Genomic DNA, 24,072 nt, shown 5'->3' with positions numbered 1-24,072 from the left:
CAAGTGACACCCTGAGACCTCACTGCTTCGTCATCCTCAGCACGGTTTTCACTGGTGCCAGAGTCCACTCAGGGCACGGAGAGCTTGTTCGTGGCAGCACTGTGGACTTTAACTGCTCTGTGCACCTTAACTTTATAAGCTGTTAGTACTAATTAGCCAACCGAGACACTGACCGAAGATCTTCTCAGTGTTCTTAAGCGTCGCTCCTCTGAGAAGCAGGTTCTCTGACCCCAGCGGCCTGGAAGGATAGAGGGACCAGAGACAGTAATGCAGCAAATAGAGGAAGGTGCTACGGGCACAAAATCGAGGCCTGCACCTAACAGACTTGGTTCCAAGAAGAAATCGCGTCTCCGAAGAGGTGCTTCTATCTGGACTATGGAAGTTAGCCGGCTCCTCATAAGAGCATGCGGCCTTCCCCTGGGGGTAAGAACCACTCTGTGGTGGGACCCAGCGGCTGGCACTCCACAGCACCTGCCCTCAGGGCACCGGCACGTGTGCGGCCCCGTCAGGAACGCGGGCTCCCAGCCCGTCCAGGCCGATAGAGGGAGGCAGGCTGACCCGCAGGGTCCTACCAGCAGTGCCTGGACGCGCGCTCCTAACAGGCCTCCTGTGAGCACCGCTGGGCTGGGGGCCCCAACCGTTCAGGGAGACAGAAAAGATGGTCTGTGACTCGGGAGGCTTCGGTGGACTCCACCGCATCCTCAGAGAGACTCCACGAGTCTCACGGGATCTGGTCTTGCTTTCAGACGTAGGGGCTGGGAACGCTGTGTGCAGTCATCAACATGGGGCGGGGGGCAAACCCACACGGACCCTCCGGGGGCAGGTGGCCTCAAAACCCGGAACCGCCATGTGCCGCCGCTCTGGGGTAGCCACGGCCAAGGAATTTAAAAGTCATCCGCGTAGGAACGAGCAGGACCCTACGCCCTCAACGGCCACGGACGAAACCTCTGCCTTTGCGGGGTTCGGATTCTCGTCAGTTCCCAGGAGGAAGACAAGGAGGCACAGGCTGCAGCCTTGCCAGCGTTGCTCAGTGAGCACGCTCACATTCCCTGGTGGGGCGAAGGCAAGCGCTGTCGCTTTTCAGCACGTGCCACGGGCGTTGGCCCCGGGGAGCCAGCTGCCTACAAACGCCACGTACTTGTGGTGCGTCCGTACACTTAACCGATGCAGCTCAGGACCCCTGCTGGCTGAAACGAGGGTGGGGAGGCTGCTGCTGGGGCGCACCTGACCGGACGTGCCTGCCCAGGGCGGTCCTGTGGTCTGGACATGCATGCCCGGCCTGATGGCCACGGAGGCTGTGCACGCACAGTCATCTCCTGTTACCCGTACCGCCAGCCTCCGCCAGCGGCACTTAGAGCTCCTGTTGGACGTGCTTGTGAAAGCAAGCGGCCCTTTAAAAAGGTGTCTCTGGGAAGTCTAAAATACTTTAAAAGGAACTGTGCATCTAGTTTGGACAGAGGACGGAGAAGTACCACTCTGAGTGGATTAGGAACAGGATACGTGATCTATCACCATTCCCTCGCACCACAGATATATACGCCTTCCACACTCATGTATTAAAAGTCTGCTGGAAAGTATAAATACTTAAAAAGCAAAACAAGAATTAGTATCAAAACGTGAAATATGTTAGTAATTACCTCCCCGCTGCTCGGTGCTAAACTTCATCTGACCATGAACCACGAAAAGCCGGCTGGCTTTTTCGGGCTCATCCCAGCGGCATGGTGAACGAACCCCTCTCTACTTACTCCTTCAGATGCTAATGCTCACGAGAAACAGAAGCACAGGTTGTTTCCCCACAGGAACTCCCTGTGGATTAGCATCCGTTTATGAAAGACCACGGCCATGCCCCACGGCCTCCCTAGCACTACTGGGTACCAGTGCTAAAATGTGAAGTGCACAAGACAGAATTTCAAGAAAACAGAATTTCAAGACTGTAGGAGGAGAGAGGCCCCAGGGGCTTACCTTTCAGTAACAATTTATTTTCATCAAAGTCCCCCTGAAATAGTTCTTACTGCTAGGCAGTGGTTTTCTCTGACACATAAGGTGACACCAGGATATCAACGGTTTGGAGACCACTTAAATTGGAAGAACAAGAATGTCTCCAACAAGTGAGGTTTACAGAAAAGGTCAAGTCTGAATCCTACTCAAAGTCAACTTCCTAAACTGTCCGTCTCGGCGACCTGGGCAGCAAAACCCTCCAGAGCGGGGAGCAACGTCCAAAAGACACACCCACAGGCCTGCAGACACAGGGAGACAGTGCGGCCCCCGGGCTTCAGCGCTGACACCTGGCGGGTGCAGGTCCTTGTCCACAACCCACGTGTGTGACAGGTCCCAGACTATGACAGGTGAGCACACCTGCCTACCACCCACATGGTCCCCGGTGAGGCACAGCCCCTTAAATCTAGACACAATCTAGAACCAAAACTGTCCCAGTGACAACTGTGAGTAGGTGCTTACGTTCCGATAAAATGTCAGGAATCCCTCAACCTCACTGTCTACAAGGTCGAAGGGCATTTCCAACGGGGGCAGCGGCTAATGGTTAGAGGGGCTCCTGACACTGGGTAGAGAACTTTTTCCGTGAGTGCCATCAGGTGTTGGCACATATAGCTGTGTTCACAAGAGAAGGCACAAAAGACAGCGGAAGCTGGACCTTTTGTAAAGCAGAATTCTGTCTTCAAAACCCAACGGAGCAGCAGCAGTGGAAACCTCTTATCAGTAATCTAAGAATTCACTTGGATTTGACAGTGGGGGTGAAAACGCCCACAAGCGCGTCTGTGCTCACCTCACCACGGGGTCGTTCCGATCGCTGTAGACGTTGATGCGGCCGACAAACCTGGCGACAGAGAAGCCGGGTCACTGCCTGCAGCGGTGGCCAAGACGCAGGGCCAGGCGCCCTCCTGCTCCCTGCACCCACCTCCCAGTTCCCGCCGGGAAGCTCGCGGGTTGGGATCTTTACCTAAATTCCTCCCCTGTTCCCCCTTTACTTTCTGTCCTTATTAGCCCTTGACTTCAAGGATTTTCCTTAAAATCGGTTCCTCACATCACAGAAAATTACTTTTTCTTCAATAAGCTTGTGTCATTAAAGCCAGTCCAAATATTTGCATAAACGGCTATAGATCGTAATGTTGCTGGACCATGAAAATTTCTAAGTGACATATTTCTGGTTTGGTCTTCGTTTTTATGCAGCGGTTTTACACGGTCTTTCCAAACAAGCATGGTGCTGGGTGTGGCCGGTGCAGAGCAAGGACACTTGGGGGGACAAAGGTAGTTACTGGGAGCACAGATGGGACTCACTTGTACAGGTCGGGCTGGGGCTGCTCACACTCAATGGTGGCGTGCAAGCCATCAATATCTTCTTCAGTATGAAACCCCTTAGTGTCCTGAACGGCATAGTGAGTCTGCAGACAGACAAGAAAGGTGAATTCACCACCAAACCACCGACGCAACCCCGGCACCCCTCTAACGGGGGCAGCACCCACGTCTAATCTGCTGTGCCCACAGCTAAGCCCGATGACAAAGCTTAGTTACCACATCAGAGAAAATGTTCACACAAGTAACATGTAAGTGAACGTGTAACGCAGTTTGCGGGTATTAACAAGTTACAGAATCACATGGGGCTACTGTTGTTCCTCTATTAGGTGCCAGAAACTTCCGCTCTTGCCTGCCACCCTCAACTTCAAGCTAACAGCTGTGGGACATTCCTCTGTAAAGTGGGACACTTGGATCTGCCATTGTGACAGAGTTAATGTTCCTTTTCCTCATGTGAGGTCCTACTGTGTGCACGGTGGTGTCCCTGGCATCACACCACCCTTGCCTGGCGCTGCTGGTGAGCGTAAGCTTTCACCACATGCCTGCCCGCTGGGCCTCTACCGATGGCTCCGAGAACCGAGCAAGCCTCAGACCCTGGAGGGCTTGCGGGGCAGCGACAGCGGGGCCAGCCCCAAGCAGACGTGCTGGGTCTGGGGGCCCCAAGAATGGCATTTCTAACACGACCCAGGCAATGCTGATGCCCCAGCCCAGACGCATCACCAACGTGAACGCCTGGGCTCGGAGTCAGAGTGCAAGGGCCTGCTAAAGACAGCATGTCTCTGAACGCCTTCCGGGCCTCCCAGAAATCAAGTGTGGGCAGGAAAGGGCGCCATGAATCAAAACAAGCAGGAGACACACTCAAGCAGCAGCAGCAGTATCTACAACACCTTGGGGCACCCGCTGTGCACCTGGGGCTTTGGGAGACTTTCTAAGTCTATCCTCACAAGAGCCCCTGGAAGACAAGTCTGTCCCATGGATGCTGAAACTGCAGGGAAGTTCAAAGTGCCTGCCCGAGGCCACACAAGTCGTAAATGTGACCGGTGTGGGGGCCTCGCTGTCTTTTAAGCAAAGGGCTCAGGTAACTCCAGCCTCCAGGCCAAACCCTATGTGCAGAGGTGACACCAGAGAAACATAAACGGGATGCTGAGCACGGTAGCCAGCAAGGTGCAGGGGGGCGTCTGCCAGCAATGTGTGGGGGCAATGGCCGTCCCATCTCACGAGGAGAACAGTCACGTGGCCGGAGACTGCAGCACCCGCTTGCTAGCGACGCTGGGGCACCCTTCCCACAGGACGGGCGCAAGGGACAGCCTGCTGCCAACAGCCAGGGATGCGTGGGGCACCGGGTGTCCCCGCGCCCCAGAGACCACAGTCACCGAGTCTCCCGGGATTTCCTTACTTAGTATGAGTGGTGCCAGAATGTTAGGTCTCTCGGGATCTGTATGTAGGAAATGTGCCCAAAAAGTCCCGCACGGTTCATGCAAGGATGTGAACTATCCGTGAAAGAAAGAAAACCTCTCTTTCTCATGGCCAAATTCCACTATTAGCCACAGCTGGCTGACGCCTCCCACACGGTTGGGCCCACTGAGCTACACTCACTTCCCTAAACTCCACGGAAGCTTCCAGTTTTTAAATAATGAAATCCTTAAAAGTAATAGTGATATCTTCTATTCTTTCATGATCATTAAAGTTCTGTAGCACCAACTGCCAGAACAGAGCTCCACATGGAGTACAAGACATTAATTATAAGTTCAGAAAATCCTGAAGATATTCTAACAAAAAGGCACTCATTAAACTAACAGTCACTTAAAATCTAGACTCTTGTGTGGCTTTTTACATAATTCTAGTCTAGTCAAGACACTAAATGAAAAATTTCAAAATTCCCACAGTCTACTCATTGCATCCTTAATTTGGCCCCTTGGCTAAACGGCACAGCTAAGAAATAACATGAAGTTGCCTCTGTTAACCGTGGTTGGCTGCCACAAACCCTGAGGGGCCACATGGCCAGCACAGCCCCCTGGGGTGCCCTGTGACCACTGGGAGCACTGTGTTTGCAGGCACAGCAGGGCTGGGGCAGGGCCTGTGTGGCCCCAGATGAAAGGCACGGTACTTTGTGACTGGATTCCCCGTCTAAGCTGGCGGTCGTCACGTGGCAGGTCCCGTCTCCGCGGCTGCTGGACAGGAAGATCAAGTCACAGGGGAAGGTCTCGTCCTCCTTGACCATGACGATGTCCCCCACCTGCAGAACAGATAGACAGCCTCGGTGCAGCGGCCCCATGGGGTCCCAGCGAGCACTCCTCAGGATAAACCTTAGCAATCACACTCCCTGTCTGGGTACATGCTTCCCACTGGCTAGCACAGGTGTGAAAACCACTGCCTAAGTGATGCCAACATTTAACAGATAATGATGCATGAATGGTTCACTGAAACAGGAAATTAAAATGAAGGCTTCAGTGAGGTTTCTGTCCCTATTTTCACAGTTTCCAACCAATGGAATTCACATTAATATGACTTTGCCTTGTTCTAGAATAAATTCTTTAACAGCGTGTTAGAACTTTCTCTATCGTGACTGGTGAGTACAATCTCATAAAGTTCAGACAACCCCGATGGGGTCTGTGAAACTGAACTTCTCTAAAAAATCAAGTCTATTACAACTTGAAAATAATAAATAAAATTAAAGTTAAGAAAACAGATAGTGGAAGGCGCCTGTTTTAGTAAGAAGCGTTTGGGGAGGAGGTTGGCCTCCAGCTGTAAAGAAGCAATTCCAGACAGAGGTTCAGCTCACGTAGCACCCGCCATGTTGCCGTGTTCTGGGTTTGGACTGTTCTGCGTCTGGGCTAGAACAAACCACCAGTGTTACTCACCCTCAGCTTCCGGCTCTGCTTCCGGACCAGTTTGCCATGCTGGATGAAGTGCACCGGGCACTGGTTCATGGCGTTGTCCGCCTTATGGCGAAGCCAGTCCTCATAGCCCTGGAGGGGAGAGAAGACGGTCCTGAGCCCATCATTCTAGGCTTTGCCGGACGGGCCACGGCTGCGACCTGTGTCCCGCTGCAGCCGTGGACAAGCAAGGGGCAGAAGTCACCTTTCTTCACACTGACACCCACCCCCCAGCAAGTACTGCGCTTTTCCCTTGAATGGACCCCAAATCTACCTACTTCTTCATGGCCCTGGCCACCACCCTGCCCCATCCTTCCCTCCAGGAGGTCGGCCCCTGCTTTCTCGTGCCTCCAGTGATCGGGACACACCAGCCCCGACTTTTGCTGCAGGGTTCTAAACTTTCCCCTGTGGGACACGCCTCCTCTGTCTGTGCCAGAGACCACTGGGGTGACCACACCTGGCTGCACACCGTCAGCACCATGGCCACAGCCTCAGAGGCGCCGGGACCAGCTCAGGAGGGAGGATCTGGGCAGGGGTCCCCCGTGCCCCTTCCTGCAGGCCCAGGCAGAGCCTCACCTGGTTCCCTGCCCCAGGGAGCACGTCACAGCCACTGCTGGCAGTGTGACCACAGTGTACGTGTGCAGATGTGTGTGCAGGGGGCTCAGAGGAGAAGGTCTGAGCCGCCCCTGGAGGATGCTGAGTGGTTGTCCTGTAAGGCAGAGACCACAGCACAGGAGCTGCATGAGGGCTCAGGAGCAGATGTGGGTGTGGCAGGGGCTGGGCCAGCCTGGAGGGTTGCAGACAGCGTGGGGCAAGCAGAAAACCAGTTGGGAAGGTGGGTGGGTGGCCGTGGAGGGTGCACTCGAGTCGCTGGGGATCTGGACAGAGTTGGCAAGATGCTTGTCAGAAGCCATTTAGCGCCCACCTGGGACTACCCAGGTGCTCCCCAAAGGGGGCTTTCTCAGCTGCAAGGAAAGGCCTTGGATCCCCTACATGTGCCAGCTGGGGTCACTGGGGAAGCAGGGCTGAGGAGGGGAGGGCCGAGGGCCGTCCAGAACAGGAACCAGAGCATGGATGAAGGTGAGGAGGAGAGGGGCAGGGGACAGGTGGAGGGGCAGAAAGCCAGGTACCCTCAGGAATGGGGTGAGGGGCTCAGGAGGGGGAGAGCTGCACTTGGCAAAGGTGAGGTGGGAGAGCACAGGTACATTTGTGCACCAGGCAGCCCGGCAGCCCGGCAGTCACTGAGCTCCGCCACACGGGGGTCATCACACACCCTTCCACAAACCCTTTGGGGACATGTAGCCGGGGGGGGGGGCACACAGCCTGGAGGGCACAGACCCTGGAGGGCACAGAGTGAGGGGGGGGCACGCAGCCTCAGGGGGCACGGATCCTCGGGGGCACAGAATGCAGGGGGGGCATGCAGCCTCAGGGGGGCATGGATCCTGGGGGGGGCACAGAGTGTGGGGGGGCACACGGCCTCAGGGGGCACAGAGTGTGGGGGCACATGCAGCCTCAGGGGGCAGAGGGCCTGTGCTCGTGGAGCCAGGCAGCGGGTCAGGCCAGAGCCCTTGGAGAGAAGCCACGTGCCAGACCCCATGGCTCCCCTGCAGGGACTCTGTGGGCCGCGGTGGGTCAGGGAACCACTCCGCCAGCTCTGGGCTCTCTGGGCCTGCGTGCAGCTCAGCGGAGCAGGGTCGGGTCTCTCCGGGCCTGCTGAGGCCCTGGGTCATGCAGATGGCCACATGGCAGCAGCTGCGGGCGCGGCCCCCGCGTGTTCCCCATGGGGTCGGTGCGCGCTCATTCTCAGCCAGGGCACTGCGGTGGGCGGACCGCAGGGCGCCACGGCAGCGTGGCAGGCAGTGAAGACCTGGACGAGCACACGTGCCCCATCCCCCGCCCTTTTCTGAATTTCTTCAAGTGCCTTTAGGAAGCCAGTGCTTCAGGTTTATCTTCCCGGTCCTGATCTGCTGCGTGGTTTTGGCAGGACCCTTGGCATCCACAGGACCTTGGGACGCATTCCGCTCCATTTCTGCCTGCCTACCTTCACCACCAGCTTCCAAGAGCCACTGTCCCCTTCCTCTGTGCCCCTCCTGAGGCCCTCTCGTGGGCTCTATACCAGCTTCTTGGGGACAAGGATGGTTATTCTCCCGAAAACACATAGAGAAGCAATGGAAACACCTCACTTTACTGTGCCCACCACTCAGAGCAGATCCCGAGAGGTGGTATACACACTCAGCCCCTCTGATCCACATGCCAACTCCTTCTCTCCCTTCCTCCTCGGAAAGACTCCTTCTGATCACGGTTTTCCACTTTTCTGACACGTCTGTCCTAAACAACTGAAGTGTTTACGTGCTTACAAATGCATGAGGACAACGCACCGAGTATTTCCTTTGTAACTGAGTGCATCACTCAGTGTTACATCTTCCACACTACGTGGCTACTGCACCAGTAACCCCAATACGTGTAACGAACGTATCGTCTGTTACCTCACTGAAGGACATCTTGTCCCTAGTTTTTCTTCCACAAAGAGGCCTGCAACGAACATCCCAGGACACCTTGTGGGGCCTCCATGTACTCTGAGACGCATATAATACATACCAACTGCACATACTGGACACCCTCGGTTATGGGTCCCACCATTGACAGCTTCTGCCTCATCCATTAGTGCCAAATGGTTTTCTAACGTGGCGCCACCACACTGCCGTCAGCGGAGAGTGGATGTGTTTCACTACATTATTGTCCCTGGTTGCTCTGCAGGCTTCTACATTTAAAAGCCAATCAAATGGGTATGAAGCAAAATCGTTCTGTTCAAATCTGTATTCCCAGATTACTGAAGACTGAGAAAACGCAAATCAATATGAAGAAATCCTTAAATGCTGCTCCCAGTTCTGTATTAAAAAAACACTAATGCAGACAGTCTCACACTGAGGACCTGCTAGGCCGGCAGAAGACAACCCAGAGGCGCTCTTTACGCACACACACTAGAACCTGATTCCGTTCTACGTCCTTCCTCAGCCTACAGAAAATCACCGCAACACTGGCACCCACTGTCACCCCATGGCTGTTCTCATACCACATCTCATGTAAAGCACATGTTTTGTTCTCTTTATTTTTATCTAAAGGATAACACCAGGAAAGCATGGCTTTTTCAGGAAGAATTTGACCACCAATCATTTCACTAGAAGCTGCCATTTTACAAATTATCCAGATCTCCCAAATGGAAGGTTGATGTATCAACACCGAAGTGCAAAAATCCTTGGGCTCAAAAGTTTGCAGCAGATAAGGAATCTTTATCGGGAGCACATAAAGAATTCTGGCAACTCATCAATGAAAAGATGCTTCAGCCGATTTTAAAATGGACAAAGGTCCTTTTCTCTGAAGATGACGTAGAAATGGCCAATAAGCACAGGGAAAGATCCTCAATATCATTAATCACCAAGGAAATGCAAACCGAAAGTACAAAGAGCTACCTCACCCCCACCACGTGGGAAGTGTGGCTGCGACAAGGGTAGACCTCTGGTGGCCAGGGGCTCAGGGAGGGGAACAGCAGAGACTGCTCATGGCCTCCTTCTGAGGGGATGGGAAATTTCCAGAACCAGACAGTGGCGATGGCTGCAGCACTAACATGGCTACGTGCACGGTGGAAAGAACTGAGGCATGTTCTTCTGCCTGGGTGGCCCCGGGAGAACAGCCCCCTGCACACGGTGAGTTGGGAGTCAGCACGCTCTGTTAGAAAACTGCATCCCAGACTCTGCACACAGCAGGTGCCTACAGCTCAGATGGCCGACGGTGTGGACAGGCTAAGAAAAGCCTCTAAAAACAGATACCATCTCTGGTTGCTTCTGAATGTGAACACCTTGGCCTCCCCCTCAGACTCACAGGGTGTCACGCTAGCTGCTGCGTTACATAATCTCTCTTATTTTAGCTCAAGTGTCAATCGAAGGCAGTTACCAAAATGAATTTCTAGAACTTGGTTAAATTGTCTACGAACTAGCCAACACAAACCAGATTACTCCGCTTTGGATAAAATGCGATGGTATGTAACAGGGATGGTGATGCCTTTCCTTTTTCTGCAGACTTCTTACCTGTTTGATGGCCGTGACTGTGATGACAAAGAACAGTGGGAGCCCGCTCGTCACTGGGCTCGTGGGGGTGTCAATAATCAACTGCAATTAAAACAGAATTGTAGGGCCATTCTCAAAAACACGCATTACTGACGTTAGACAGACTGGTTGGCCCTGTAACGCCAACGAAAACATTTGCTTTTGCTTATTCCAAATTGTTTTACTGTTACCCACTTTATCCCCCGACTAGAGGTCAATCAGATTGGGGGTTAGTCATCCTGTTTCCTATAAAACCGAGGGTAGTTCGCTCTAGTTAAGGGATCTGCTTAAGGAAATCTTGCCAACAGTGGCAAAGACACAAGTCTGATTCCAGTGCACATTTTAATTTTCTACTCTGCTTTCGGCGCCAGGCTTCAATGACAGTATTTGAATAATTTAACGGTGGGGAAATTCTGTAAGTCCTTCCACTGCATTTCGCGTGACTGAAGAAAATATGATTGTTATTCTGAAAACGAATTGGACCTGCTGTTCCCTGATTTGGACTCTGGTTTTCTCTCCTTTCTCTTCCTCTCTGTGATCTCTTCAGAGCACCCTGTGCACTTGGGAAGGGGCTCCACATAATAAAGCCGAGCCTGGCTGCTGAATTTCTCCTAAAGACCAGGTAAGCTCCTGATTCCCCTCCAGGACAAGAAGGTGGTCACAGCCAAGTCAGAGGAACCAAAACACTTGTCCCTGAAGGAAACGGGTGGGGGACGTGTAGATAAGGGCCCCAAGTCCTTGTTTACCCTCCTTAGCCAGCCACAGTTGATCACCTGGGAATGAAGGTCACTTATTTGGAATGTATGTTTGAGGTGATTAAAAAAAAAAAAAAGTCCGCTGGCCTTACCTGTACCAGAAATATGATAAGAAAGTAAAAGTTGGCTATTCTCCTGAATTGTTCAAATAAGTTCTTGGGTATGAAGTTCCAAAACGTGTACTGTAGAGAAGAAAAAACAAAGAGGTGGCATTGTGATCACATTTTACTTTCTAGTGTCACTCTGCTATACAATGATGGTGCTGGATTTCAAAGCACAAAATGTTTAGATACAAAACTCACCATTCAAAATTTAGACTTTTGTAGCTATTTTATCAATTGGCTGACCGTGAATACGAACTGCTGACACAGAACACGTACCCCAAAAGTAGCACACGAGTTACCCAATCCCAGATAATCAGACATAACACAACGTAGTTTAATGAAAGTTTTACCATTAAGGTCTATTTCATGCCATGTAAACCTGTGACTGTTAAAACATTTATGTTCAGCATTCTTCCCTCCATAGGCTCTCTTTGGTCTTGTGACAGTGTTAGTAGCTGGCAACAGGAAGCTACAATAGCAGTCGGCATCACCAGGCGGTCCTGACTGCCTGGAGACATCCCCGAGGCTCAGGTGTCCAGGGTCAGCCCCAGGCGCCTCTCTACATGGAGGGCTTGGAAGGATAGAGAGGGGGGCTGGTCCTGGCCACCTCCTAATCTCCAGACTTTTGATTTTTCCCCCAGGAGGAGAATTTCCTCAATTTTTGTGTTGCAAACAGCCATGTCCCAGAGGTCACTAACCTCCAGTAAACACCGAGCTTGATGTTGGTCTGTTAGCTCTGAGTATTCCCGAACCCACCCGTTGGACCCACCCCAGCAACCCTTCCCTTCTGTGTCCTGTCGGATACCAGGCCTTTATGGGTTTTGTGTTTTGCAAGTATTTCCTGTCGGTGGCTCGTCTTCTGACTCCCTTAACAGTGTCTTTTGAAGAGCAGGAAAATTTAATTTTAATGCAGCCTAGGTCAGCAGTCTTGTCTCCCACGGCCAGTGCTTCCGGCGCTGTGCCCAAACTCTCATGGCCCTCCCCACGTTGTGTGGATTTTCTCACATGCTACCATCTAGGACTTCCACAGTTCTGTGTTCTACATTTAGGTCTATGATCCATTTTGAGTTAATTTTTGTGAATGGTGTAAGATCCGTGTTGGGCTCATTTTCTGTAAATGGACACCCAGCGGTTTCATCACCTTTTGGGGAAGAGACGATCTTTACTCCATTGTGTTGCCTTTGTTCCTTTGTCAAAGATTGGTTGACCATCTTACATGGGGGTCCATTTCCAGGCTCTATGCCGGTCCACTGGCCACACTATCCTGAGTGCTATGGCTTGACATCCAGTCTAGATGTTGGGAGGCATCAGCCCTCCAACTTTGTTCTCCTTCAATATTGTGTTGGCTCTCTGAGTTTTTGCCTCTCCGTACAAAGTTTGGAATCAGCGTCCTGATGTCCACAAAATAACCTGCTGGGATTCGGATGAGGATTTGGTTGACTCTACAGATTGAGGTGGACAGAATTGACATCTTAATGACGACACTAAGCCTCCCCATCCATGAACACAGAATGTCTCTCCATTCACCTAAATCTTTTCTTTTATCACAGTTTTATAGTTTCCCTCACATAGATCTTGTACATATTTTGTTACACATATGTGTTTTTCCGTTTTCTTATGCCAACGTAATGGTGTTTCTAATTGAGAATTCAACTGTTTGCCTCTGGCCTTGCTCTGCTTATGAGGTTTTGTTGGGATTTTTCTTTGGCATTTTTCTCTGCAGATCATCATGTCACTTGTTAACAGTGGTTTCTTCCTTCCCAAACTGCGTATCTTGTATTCCCTTTCCTTTCTCACTGTATTAGTGAAGACATCCAGTAAGACGCTGAATGGGAACGGCGGCGGGGAAACTTTCACCGTTCTCAATTAGGGTGAAAGCATCTCTTTTTTCATCATTAAGAACGATGTTGGGGCGCCTGAGTGGCTCAGTCGGTTAAGTGTTCGACTTTGGCTCAGGTCACGATCTCACGATTCATGAGTTCGAGCCCCACATCGGGCTCTGTGCTGAAAGCTTGGAGCCTGGAGCCCGCTTCGGATGCTGTGTCTCCTTCTGTCTGCCCCTCCACTGCTTGCACTCTGTCTCTCGCATGGTCTCAAAAATAAACAAACATTAAAAAAAAAACCTTTAAAAGAACGACGTCAGCTGCAGGTTTATAATAGATGTTCTTTATCGAGTTGAGGAAATTCTCCTGTGTTCCTGGTTTGCAGAAACTCTACATCATGAATAGGTGCTGCGTTTTGTCAAGGACACACTAGACTTTCATTTGAGTGCAAACAAACTGAGAACCGAAAAGCAGGTCTCTGGGTCAGGAATGTAGCCGCAGACACTAGCAGAGGGCGGGGAATTTGTGGCTCCGTCTTTACCTCGGTTTCTCAACCAGAAACAAACAACCCCCTCCCCCCAAAAAAACCAACCCTGACTGCCAATTCTCCCAAAGTATCGGCAGTGTCTTCTCCGCCCCCACAAAAAACCAACCAAACCAAAAAAAACCAAAAAACAAAAAAACATGATCTGAATTCTTAATTTGCTGCCCTACCTCAGGATATTCTGACTATTCTATGGAATTCAGAAAGTATTTCCTCTGGGGGTGCCTGGGTGGCTCAGTTGGTTAGGCGTCAGACTTTGGCTCAAGTGGTGATCTTGCAGTTTGTGAGTTTGAGCCCCATGTTGGCTCTGTGCTAACAGCTCAGAGCCTGGAGCCTGCTTCCGATTCTGTGTCTCCCTCTTTCTCTCTGCCTCTCCCCCACTCATGCTGTCTCTCTCTCTCTCTCTCTCTCTCTCTCTCAAAAATAAACATAAATTTTTTTTTTTTAAAGAAAGTATTTCCTCTTTATTCTACTGGAAAACACATGGCCTTTGGGGTCAGACCCATATCAAACCCTGGTCCTGACACTTAAAACTCCAGTAAACTTTACTGAATTATTTGAATTATTTAAGGACTGTGTTCCAGTTTTTTTCACGTGTAAAGTAAGTACCACAGCACACACCCAGAAAGAATGCGGCAGGGATCACAGTTCTGGCTCCAAGTGGCACTAAAAAAATAACAGGGACATTAAAATTGTATAGCTTGACAAACAATACAAACACAATCAATCTTCTTAAATTTTTAAGAAAGATATATATTTTTTTCTCTTAAATGGGCCATAATGAGTCAGTTACTTTCCACTAACTTTTAAAAGGAGATGAAAAGAAACAGAAGTTCGTACGCAGGAACAGCATTTACGTCTCATGTCCGTGTTTCTGTGACCAGCCTAGAAGGATCCTTTGCTCTTCACGGATTTCCTGACCCAAAATGGAGCTGTCTTCAAGGCCCTACCCTGTGAAACCAACCTCATTTCCCAGCCCGTACTGACTGCCCGCCAGTTAACCAAAAACTTCCCCAAATACTTGTAATGTGTTACTTGGTAGCAAAGTCACAGGAATGGAAAAAGGCCCTCCTGGAAACCCCATCCTCCACCTACCGAAAAATCGAAAGATGAAAATCAAATGCTGTAGAGGACGTGCCTCGCCAAGTGTGGGGTAGAAAGTGGACGCACAGATGAAGCCAGCACTGCCGCCCGGGGACAGCCACTGACACTGGTGAGAAGGATGTGAGAGATTATCACATCACTGACTTTTTACATATTTTTGAAAGTTTCCACGTTAGAAAGTTTTCATCTTATGTATAAAATAAAACAGAGTGTCATCCACTGCAATCCTTCCAAGTGGGGAGTTTCGTGAAGCCTGGAATGCTACGTGTATATCTGGTCTTGTCCTGTTTTAATGCTACCGTTTCTGGACTCCTTATGGCTTCCCAGATTCTAGAGTGCAAGGGAAGCAGCCCAGATTTGGGCTTGAAAGCCACTTACATGATTGCTGAATTCTAATCAGCAGGAGAGGCCACACGGCAGCTCAGACATTACACTTTGTAATCTTCTTACTGCGTGGGATAAATTACTATAATAAGTCATTACCGCGGATGGTTAATGTGGTTGAAAGGAGGGTCACTAACTCCTGATGGCGTGTGACAGAGTGAAAACCCATGAAATCATTTAAGTGCGTGTGACTGTGCAAACGGGTCAGCACCATGTGGACAGAAACCGTAAAAGGGGCATCTGACAACACGTAAGAGCCGACGAGCTGCAGACGGCTTCATCTTTGTTAAACAGTGGGTGTGGAGAGTATGGACTCGGGCAGGATGTCACATGCGACTCAGACCTTCCACGGCATCAAGCGCCAGCTCCCCGACCCAGTCCACAGACTGCAGGTGCCTGGTGTCGGCCGTGCCAGAATGAAGTCCTCGCCTCGCCCCTGCAGACCCTGCGAGGAGTCCTGAGTCCCACAGGACAGCCCCTGCTCTCACCTCTGTCACGTCGCGGACACTGAGCACCACGGTGCGTGTGCCCCATGTCACAGACGCCTCCCGAGCACCCGGCTCTGTCTGTGGTGGTGGCCATGGTTCTATTCCCGCCGGAGTGTGGCTCAGGACAAAACACAGCCTGCCGGTCTGTCCCAGTCATGGCCAGGAAGAAAAGTCTGGACAAGCCCAGCACCGCTCTCTACCCCCAGACGGGAACACATGGACAGCACCACGCGGTCCTGACCGTCAGGTGCCCCAGAGCGGCTCCCCCACCGTGCTGTCTTGACGGCCCTGATGTTGCCCCGCAGGCCAAGTGAAGCTCCGTGGAAGGAAATCCACACGTGGAGCTGGGCTCTCTTTCTCTCTCTCACTCACGGCTGGGAGAACAGGACGTGGAAACCAGTCATGCCCGACTGGGGTCACTAGGGTTACACGCTGAGCAGACAGTGTGCTGGGCTGGCAGGAGGCGGTGCCAGGCCTGTGGACATGAGGGTCAGGGTCAGGCTCGCTGCTAAGGCTCGGTTGCAGGCTCTGTTCTCAAGCTGTTCCTCCTCCAAGGGGCTGGGCTCCTGCATGGCGGTGGCATCACGAGGTTGCTGTGGAGCAGACACGATGCTCTCACAAGTCCTAGGACCACCGTCTGCCCATGTGTGACTGGCAGACGCCATCCTCCCTGGCCAAAAGTCACAAGAGATGCAGCTTTCTCGAAAGTACACAGTGACCGCATAGCCTCAGCCTAGTATCAGATTTGTGGCGTCCTGAGGGCGGACTGGGGGCCACATGGATGTTGTGTCCCATGTACAACCTTATGGAACTGATGAGGCAGCACCCGACCTTCTCCCGAAGCTGGATCCACTCATGCTCGAGCTCAAGTCCTGGGCACGGGGCTCTGTGTGTCATCAGAAGGAAAGGAAAAGGGATGCGCTGGGGACTCAGTTCTTGTTTCTGCTTCATCCCAGGCCCCTGCCCAGTGTGTCTCCCCCAGAAAGGAAACGGAACTCCAATCACTGCTGACGTAGCACCGGCACTGCCGGGAAAGCACGGCGAGCTTGGCAATTTTGCCCCTGGTGTAACTTTTCACACAATAAAAGCTCTCTGATTAAATGCAATCAGGCTTACTGAGTGGAGACTTCTGTGCATGGAAGAAGTCTTCCCCAGAAGTCTTTTCTTCTGACAGAAATGTTTTCTTCCCAAGGAAACACACATACATTACAGCAAACATTCTCCGGGAACTGTTGTAAAGTCAGGTTTTACAAATTCAGTTCTTTTTCCCATGTCCTGAGCCATCTTTTTGTTTTTAATATTCATTTGTTTTTGAGAGACAGAGAGACAGAGAGACAGAGAGACAGCACAAGCGGGGGAGGGGCAGAGAGAGAGGGAGACACAGAATCCAAAGCAGGCTCCAGGCTCCCAGCTGTTGGCACAGAGCCCGATGCAGGGCTTGAACTCACAAACGGTGAGATCATGGCCTGAGCTGGGGTCTGATGTTTAACCGAGTGAGCCACCCAGGTGCCCTGTTCTGAGGTATACCAGGCCCTGTTCTGAGGGGTTCCTGCCGTCAGGAACCGAGGCAGCGTGGGGGCCCCGGTGCAGGAAGGGCAGGGGACAGCGGGTGCCACCACAGTGGGAGCAAAGGCGGCAACTCATAGAGCGTGGAAAGAAGACGGGACACCTCAAAGTCACCGTGGGAGTATTTGAAAGGAACAAATGGAAATAATATATTGGCTGTGACACTCGAATCAGGACAGAGTCGGGAACGGCATTTAGAAATCACCGAGTCTGGTTCTCTCCCCTGAAAACAGTGACAGGGGCGCTGGTCATAAACAAGCCTCCTTCAGCGTCCAGCTACCTTCCTCCATATGCCTCAAGCAGGCCCTCAGACCACCCCAACCAGGTGCTTTGTTTTCCAGAAGGTTCTTCCGCTCAGTCCTGGGCAGAACTTTCCACACCAACCCGAAGGGATGGGGGCTAGGACTCTCAGGCCAGGCTTTGTCCCTGGAGGGGGAAACCAGCCGAGGCGGGGAGCCATCGGCGGCCGAAGGGCCTGACAAATGTCCCGGGATGGACACTGGGCAGCGTGGGCGGTTTCGTGGCGCCACCTCGACGCGCTCACACGGCACCCGGGTCCACGTTTCCAGCGCACTTCCCTGACTCTCGGTGCGCCTGTACTGCACAGGGGCTGACTGTTAAGAATCATTAGAGAGTCCTGTTGAGGGGGGGCGAGTGGGGGTTCTCTAGTGAGAGCGCCACCTGAGACTACCAGGTTCACACAGGTCCCGCTGCCAACACCTGCCTGGGAGCCTCCTGTCGCTCATCCGGCTGGGCAACAACGTGCCACACTCATCGCTTGGGATTTTCCTGATGAGCAACTCTGGTGACTAAAGCTATTATGGCTGTTGTCATTACTGCTGTTTTCTGTGGCAGTTTTAAATAAAATAGTTCCATTAAAAAAACTGCCTTAAAGAGAAAGGCTTGTCTGTTCTCAACTCTTCTTAATTTCAGGTGCTCTGATAGTTTAAAAAAAAAAATGTGCTATGTCCCCCACACGGATGTGCACACGGGGACACGCGCCCGGGATCACGTGTGTCCCCCACACGGATGTGTGCACCAGGACACACAGGCACGTGGCCAGCCAACACACACATGGCAGAAGCAGGCCTCGTATGCCCTGGGGTGATTAAAGGGAGGTGACGGGAATGCGGTCTGTCACCGGCTGTGGGGACAGGCGTGGGACACGCGTACCAGCCCCACGTGGATACCCACCACGGCACCGGGTGGCAGGCAGCAGCGTGGTGATAGCCCTGGGAGCGGGGCGGGTACCCGCCACAGGGACACAGCTCACCTTGGAGGAGACGATTCTGTTGTCGGGGTGTCTCTGCGGGATGTAGGCCTCAGCACCTGGGGGGGGCTCCCTGTGCCCCACATAGATGGTCCGGCTGTCCACGCAGTTCTCCTCGCCAGCACACTGCGGAGAACAGAGTGCCGTCAGCACAGGTGACGGACCCTCTGCAGAGCGCGAGCTGTAAGGCGCGTCCTCGCTCATGGGAAGAGCGGGCTCCCGTCACTCAACCCCCACGGGCTAAGTTCCTCAAGGAACTGGGCCGAGCCAGGCGGTCTGCACCCGACAGGGAAGCCCTTACAAGCTGGTGGTCAGGGGAACAGACGTGGCTGGGCTCATACGCAGACAGAAGGCCCAGCACGGTCCTGACGCTTCCAACAAAAAAGGCAGCCCCCTTAGAAACGTGGTGGTGGGTCTTTAATGACAGGGTGAAACTATGAGTTCACGATGGAGCTGCTGAGCCGTTTCGGGTCCCCCTGCTCAAGGGCCCTCCTGGGAAGACAGGAGGCTGACGTCTGACTCTACTATTCAGTATCACGTGCGCGAGGCACCCGGTAAATGTCTTCTGACAGGAGAACCTTTAAAACACCGAACCAGACCCTGTGCCTTCAGCACGGAGGTGCCTATGACACTGCAGCCACAGATGAGAGACTAAAATGCAGCCCCATACAGCAGCCCGCTCCCGGGTCCTGGCACCCCCAAGACCAGCAGACCAGCCCAGATCCTGGGACCCCCACCTGGCAGCCCCATACAGCAGCCTAGCCCAGGTCCTGGGATCCCTACCCGGCAGCCCAGCCCTGGGTCCTGGCACCCCCATACAGCAGTCCAGTCCGGGTTCTGGACCCCTGACACACAGCAGCCCAGCCCCGGGTCCTGGCCCCCCCAGTACAGCAGCCCAGCCCCGGGTTCTGGTCCCCCCCCTAAGACCAGCAGCCCTGCCCCGGGTTCTGGTCTCCCCCACCAAGACCAGCAGCCCTGTCCCGGGTTCTGGTCCCTTTAGACCAGCAGCCAAACCCCGGGTCCTGGGACCCCCAGACCAGCAGCCCAGCCCCAGGTCCTGGCCTCACACTCCGTCAGCCTGTTGGGATACAGTGAGTCATGGGGGGGGGGAGGAGGTGGGAACACCAGCACTGCAGAAGGTCAGGGTGACGGGACAGGAAGAAAGGCGGGTCAGGTCACAGCTCCGACTCAGCTGTCACTGAGACATTGGCCTCAGGCAGCCTCATGGCCCCTGAGGACAGTGACAGCCCCTCACTCATGGTGGCTGACGAGGAACGAAAGCAGGAAACGGAGAACAGGAGCGGGAAGAGAACCGCACGGCTGTGGGGAGCCAGAGTGTTCCGCCCAGCGCGGCGCCCACCCTCGCTTGTGGAGCCAGGTGGACGGGGTCACACAGGCCAGCAGTGTCCCTGTGGGCTGAGGCGAGGACAGCCTCACGTCACACTGTTTTGCTCTTGTTGCTTGTGTGGCATGGCGCGGGCCTACCTCCCGGCTTCGAGGGGTCAGAAGTCTACAGATGTGCCCCCAGCACCACGGGGTCCACGGTAGCCGCCCGCACGCACTTTCCCTCCGTGCCTTCTCTAGGGCCTGGCTTTGCCGGATGTCCACGCGGACTGAGGGCAAAGACCGACTCGGTCCCCAGAACTCCACCCGTTTCCAGAGACATGCGGCAGGGACATGGGAAATGGTGCAAGATCACCGGAGGGAACGGGCTGGGCCCCCAAACTGGCAGGAACTCGGATGTGGTGCCCCAGGAGCCCACGATGCAATGGCCAGGCCGCGTCCCCGCCACCCACGGCCTTTTCCGCTGCTTCCCCGTCCAGGTGAGGCCACCAGTAACGGGTGCTGACACAGCGGCGTAAGAGCTTTACATACAAATCTAAGTCCCGGACATCCCTTCATGCGCGAGACACAGCCACGGATGCTTCTCATTCCCACGGATTCCAGAACTTACGCTAAAAGGAACACATAATAGAGAAACTGGAAAGGAAAGAAAAGCATTAAAACATGACTTGTAACACAAAAATGAGAACCCCGGGGGCCCTGCTCCTACTTCAAAGCCAGCCGCTAGGCTTCAGCCACAACACCGACTCTGGAAGCCCCGATCCTCCCAGACAGGGGACGTGTCTGCGGTGCGTGGAGGGGGGCCTCCTGGCCGCGTCCAGCCCACGACTTTACCTACTGCACATCGGGACACTATATCCGCCTACGGGACAAGACCAGCCCAGAAAAGTGACTGAACACCAACAAGCACTGGGGTTTGCCTATGTCACTGCAACAAAAAACCCATTTGGGAGCGAGCCACGTACTTACTGGATGAAAACTAGGCTGTGCGTAAGGAAGCTACCTTCATGCTGTTCCCCAAGGAACAAAAAGAAGCAATGACCCACAAGCTTCGGCCAGACCTGCTGCTTCTACGAATAGACTACGAGTCGGTGGGCAGAAAGGCCATGGTGATGTTCTGCTTCCGGCTGACTCTGCTCACCAAATGGTCAGTGTAATAGCGCCCAAGGAGGGACACCAGGGAACGGCGCTTACAAGGGGTCTCGTGTGTGGCCCTGACATGCAGGAAGCATCTTTGGGTTCAGACCAAGACCCAGGTGAGTTCCGCGTGCTGTTCTCTGCAAAAATGTCCAATTCTGAGGAAGCTAAGACCAGGTGTGCAAAACATATAGACAACACATCCAACAAGACGCCCCCGGAGAAAGCGATTCACGATCACGCCCACATCATGCGTGTGCCCTGCAGCTGACCGGCCCCGTGACTATGGACGTGTGATTCAACATTTCTGTGTCCGCTTTGTCAGCAATCCTCTGCTACTCTGCACACTTAGTACCTATTAGCCCCAATTACACAATTTCTTTTTTTTAATGTATGTTTATTTTTGAGGGGGAGGGACAGAGAGAGAAGGAGACACAGGATCCACAGTGGGCTCTGTGCTGACAGCAGCGTCTGACACAGGGCTTGAACTCACCAACCGTGAGAATGTGACCTGAGCTGAAGTTGTTTGCCTAACTGACTGAGCCACCTTGGCACCCCTCGCCGGTCTTGAACCAAGTATGCGTCACCTGGTCTGTTCTGCAACTCTGCTGAACACAAAAAGGCAATTCTGTCACTGGGAGCCCTGAGAATGAAGGTGTGGGTTGTCACAAAACCTCCCGAGGGCAGGAAGACAGACACGCCAGCCTCTCTTTCTAGGTACTCGTCTTGGATGGGACGCCCTCTGTGACATGAACCCTGGAGCCCTGGAGATGGCCAGGGACACTCAGCAGCAGTACAGGCTCCAACACTGATCGTTCCTTGTCAGCGCCCTGGCTGCACAGGGGGCACCTGCATGCCAGCACCAAGCCCACTCTAAAGTGTGCACCTGACCTGTGCAGCAGGCCCCAGCGCCCTCCTGCCTCCAAGAGGCAAACCCCACCCCTGTGCTGTACTCACGGGGAGCACAGAGTACCCCCCCCCCCCCCCCGCTGCCTGGCGGGTCAGAGGGGGGAGGAGTCTCTTCCTATTTCCACATGAATGAGATTGTCACCTACAGGAACAAGGGGGCAAACGCCTAAAACTACAACAGGGGGCAGGGGGCAGGGGGCTCGGTGAAACTGTTGGGTGCAGGCTGCTCCAGGTGGGCATGCTGTTCCAGAAACGAGGCACCAGGAGGAACCACAAACAAGGAAGCCTCTTCAGCAGCAAGCAAGACCGGAGAGCAGAACCCCCGCATGCCATGGGGCTCGGCTCTCTCAACCTGCGTACCCACCGGCAGATCCGGGTGTGAACGATGTGTCCTCTGAGGTGATGGCACAGTGCCCTGTGGGTCACATGCCCCGGAGGGCTCAGTGCTTCTGTCCCACTGAGCTGGGAATAAAAAGTCCCACCTTTGTTCCACGGCACAGAAAACACTGCAGACAAACTGGACCGTTTCACTAACATGTGCAGTACATTTACGTCCAATCTGGAAAGATGCAGGCAGATGATACAGTTTATTCCAGCAGACTGTGTGTCACTAATGGGCTCTTACGATGCTGGTTGTTGTGTGAACGTATTCTCTTACACAGAAAGGGTGTTAAATCCCGAACACGTGTAGACATGACTCGGTGGACAGAAAGCTTATGGCAACACAGCAAACCCTCCGTCGTCCACTTCTGACCTCGATAAAGCAGCTGACTCTGAAACGGTTAAATTCACCAAAGATCCGACATCCAGTCCATTCACATCGCTGAACGGATATTCAGACAAGCTGGGAGGCAACAGAGCACACTGGACATTCACCATCACGAGTGGGTGTGAGGTACAAATCAGAACCACAAGGACACCGCACTTCACGCCGCCCCCCCCCCGCCCCCGCCACCGAGGCAGGTGCAGGGGGCTAGGGCCTCACCATCATGGCGGGATAGTGGAGGGGACAGTCCTCCACTTCCCCAGGAGGGTGAAGGTGGAGTCCCCAAGCGACGCAGAGATCCCACCCCTGGTTTCGCACCCAAGAGAAGCGAAAGTGCAGGTCCACATAAGCATGTACACACACGTGTGTCCACGGCAGCATCATTCACAACAGCCGAACAGTGGAAACAACCTGAATGTCAACCAACCAAGGGACAGACGACAAGGCTGCTCCACCTACACAATGGACTTACTACGCAGCCATGAAAAGAGCACGCGCTGTAGCACGGGTGAACCCTGAAAATGCACGTAAGGGGGAGAAGCCGAGAGAAAAGGCCACGTGCTGTAGGGTTCCATTCATGCGAACTGTCTAGGACATGCAAGTCCAGACAGACAGGGCTTGCCAAGGGCTGGACAAGTAACCACGGGTGGTTTCTTCTGGAGGAAGATATTCTGACTGGGGGCATGGCAGGCGCACAGCACTAGGAACACGTTCCAGCAGACACCGACGAGTGTCCACGCAGAAGGGTGGCCCCTGGGGTGGGTGGGTTACACGTCACTGGCAATGACCGATACACACACTTGAGCAAGCGGCATGCGGCCACATGCACACGAGGTCGCCACTTGTCATCCCGGGAACACGTGGGCAGTGCCATGGTCGAGGGTCACGCAGCTTGTGCACACACCCACCACACGCACAGTCCTGTGGTTCCAGCTCGTCCTCCTTCGTCCTCTTAGCGGGAGAGGCCTTGCTTGTGTCTGAACCTTTTTCCCCTTTCCAGCCTTCCCCGCAGATTCTACAAACAGAAACCTTGTAGGAAGTGAGAAATCCAGCAGGGGGCATGACACAGTGGGATTCATACAAAAGACCTCATGTCTGTGGTGCCCAGTTCGTGCTCTGTATGAGTCTGTGGGCAGATGATGAGTCACCCCAGTGATGGGGGGGGGTGTGCATCTCCCGTGTACCCCTGAGAGCCACAGCCTCAGACAAGACCTGTCAATGCTGCTCCCCTGGGGGCCCCAGTGGCAGGTACAGGGCAGGGGCTTGGGAAGCTGTAAAGCTGGACCACCGGATCTTACCGGACCTGCAGTGGCCAGAGCCCCAAGGCACCTGTTCAGAATCTGAATCTGCTTACCTGCCCGTCACAGGCAGGCACGTCTGCAGAAGCTGTGGGCGGGCAGGGGCAGCGCTAAACATGCCTGTCAGCTTCTCCTGTGACCGTCACATGGCCAGAAGGGAGCAGACAGGGAGAATCTGCAGGGAGCCCGCAGGCAGCAGCCCTGGGGCCCCGGAGCCTCCTGGAAGATTCCATATGAGGCTGGAGGACACAGTCTTCCTGGAGCTGGTGGAGGGAGCATGTACAGAAAGCAG

At 53.5% G+C, this 24,072-nt stretch overlaps 1 protein-coding gene across 2 annotated transcripts in view; it reads right to left on the bottom strand.

Moving 5' to 3' along the window:
* Positions 1-24,072, bottom strand: part of ATP11A (ATPase phospholipid transporting 11A) — a 121,589-nt gene that overhangs the window by 45,667 nt on the left and 51,850 nt on the right. For both annotated transcript variants that reach the window (XM_023253346.2, XM_023253353.2), the window contains exons 2-9: positions 18,330-18,452; positions 11,136-11,225; positions 10,271-10,351; positions 6,171-6,278; positions 5,417-5,545; positions 3,295-3,398; positions 2,783-2,833; positions 174-238 (exon numbers count right to left, since the gene is read on the bottom strand). In XM_023253346.2, the coding sequence (XP_023109114.2) occupies positions 174-238; positions 2,783-2,833; positions 3,295-3,398; positions 5,417-5,545; positions 6,171-6,278; positions 10,271-10,351; positions 11,136-11,225; positions 18,330-18,452 (751 nt within the window). The remainder of the gene's footprint in view (positions 1-173; positions 239-2,782; positions 2,834-3,294; positions 3,399-5,416; positions 5,546-6,170; positions 6,279-10,270; positions 10,352-11,135; positions 11,226-18,329; positions 18,453-24,072) is intronic.

Source organism: Felis catus, chromosome A1, assembly GCF_018350175.1.
Source record: "Felis catus isolate Fca126 chromosome A1, F.catus_Fca126_mat1.0, whole genome shotgun sequence".
Taxonomy (NCBI): Eukaryota; Metazoa; Chordata; class Mammalia; order Carnivora; family Felidae; genus Felis; species Felis catus.
This window is presented reverse-complemented; position numbering and strand designations above follow the sequence as displayed.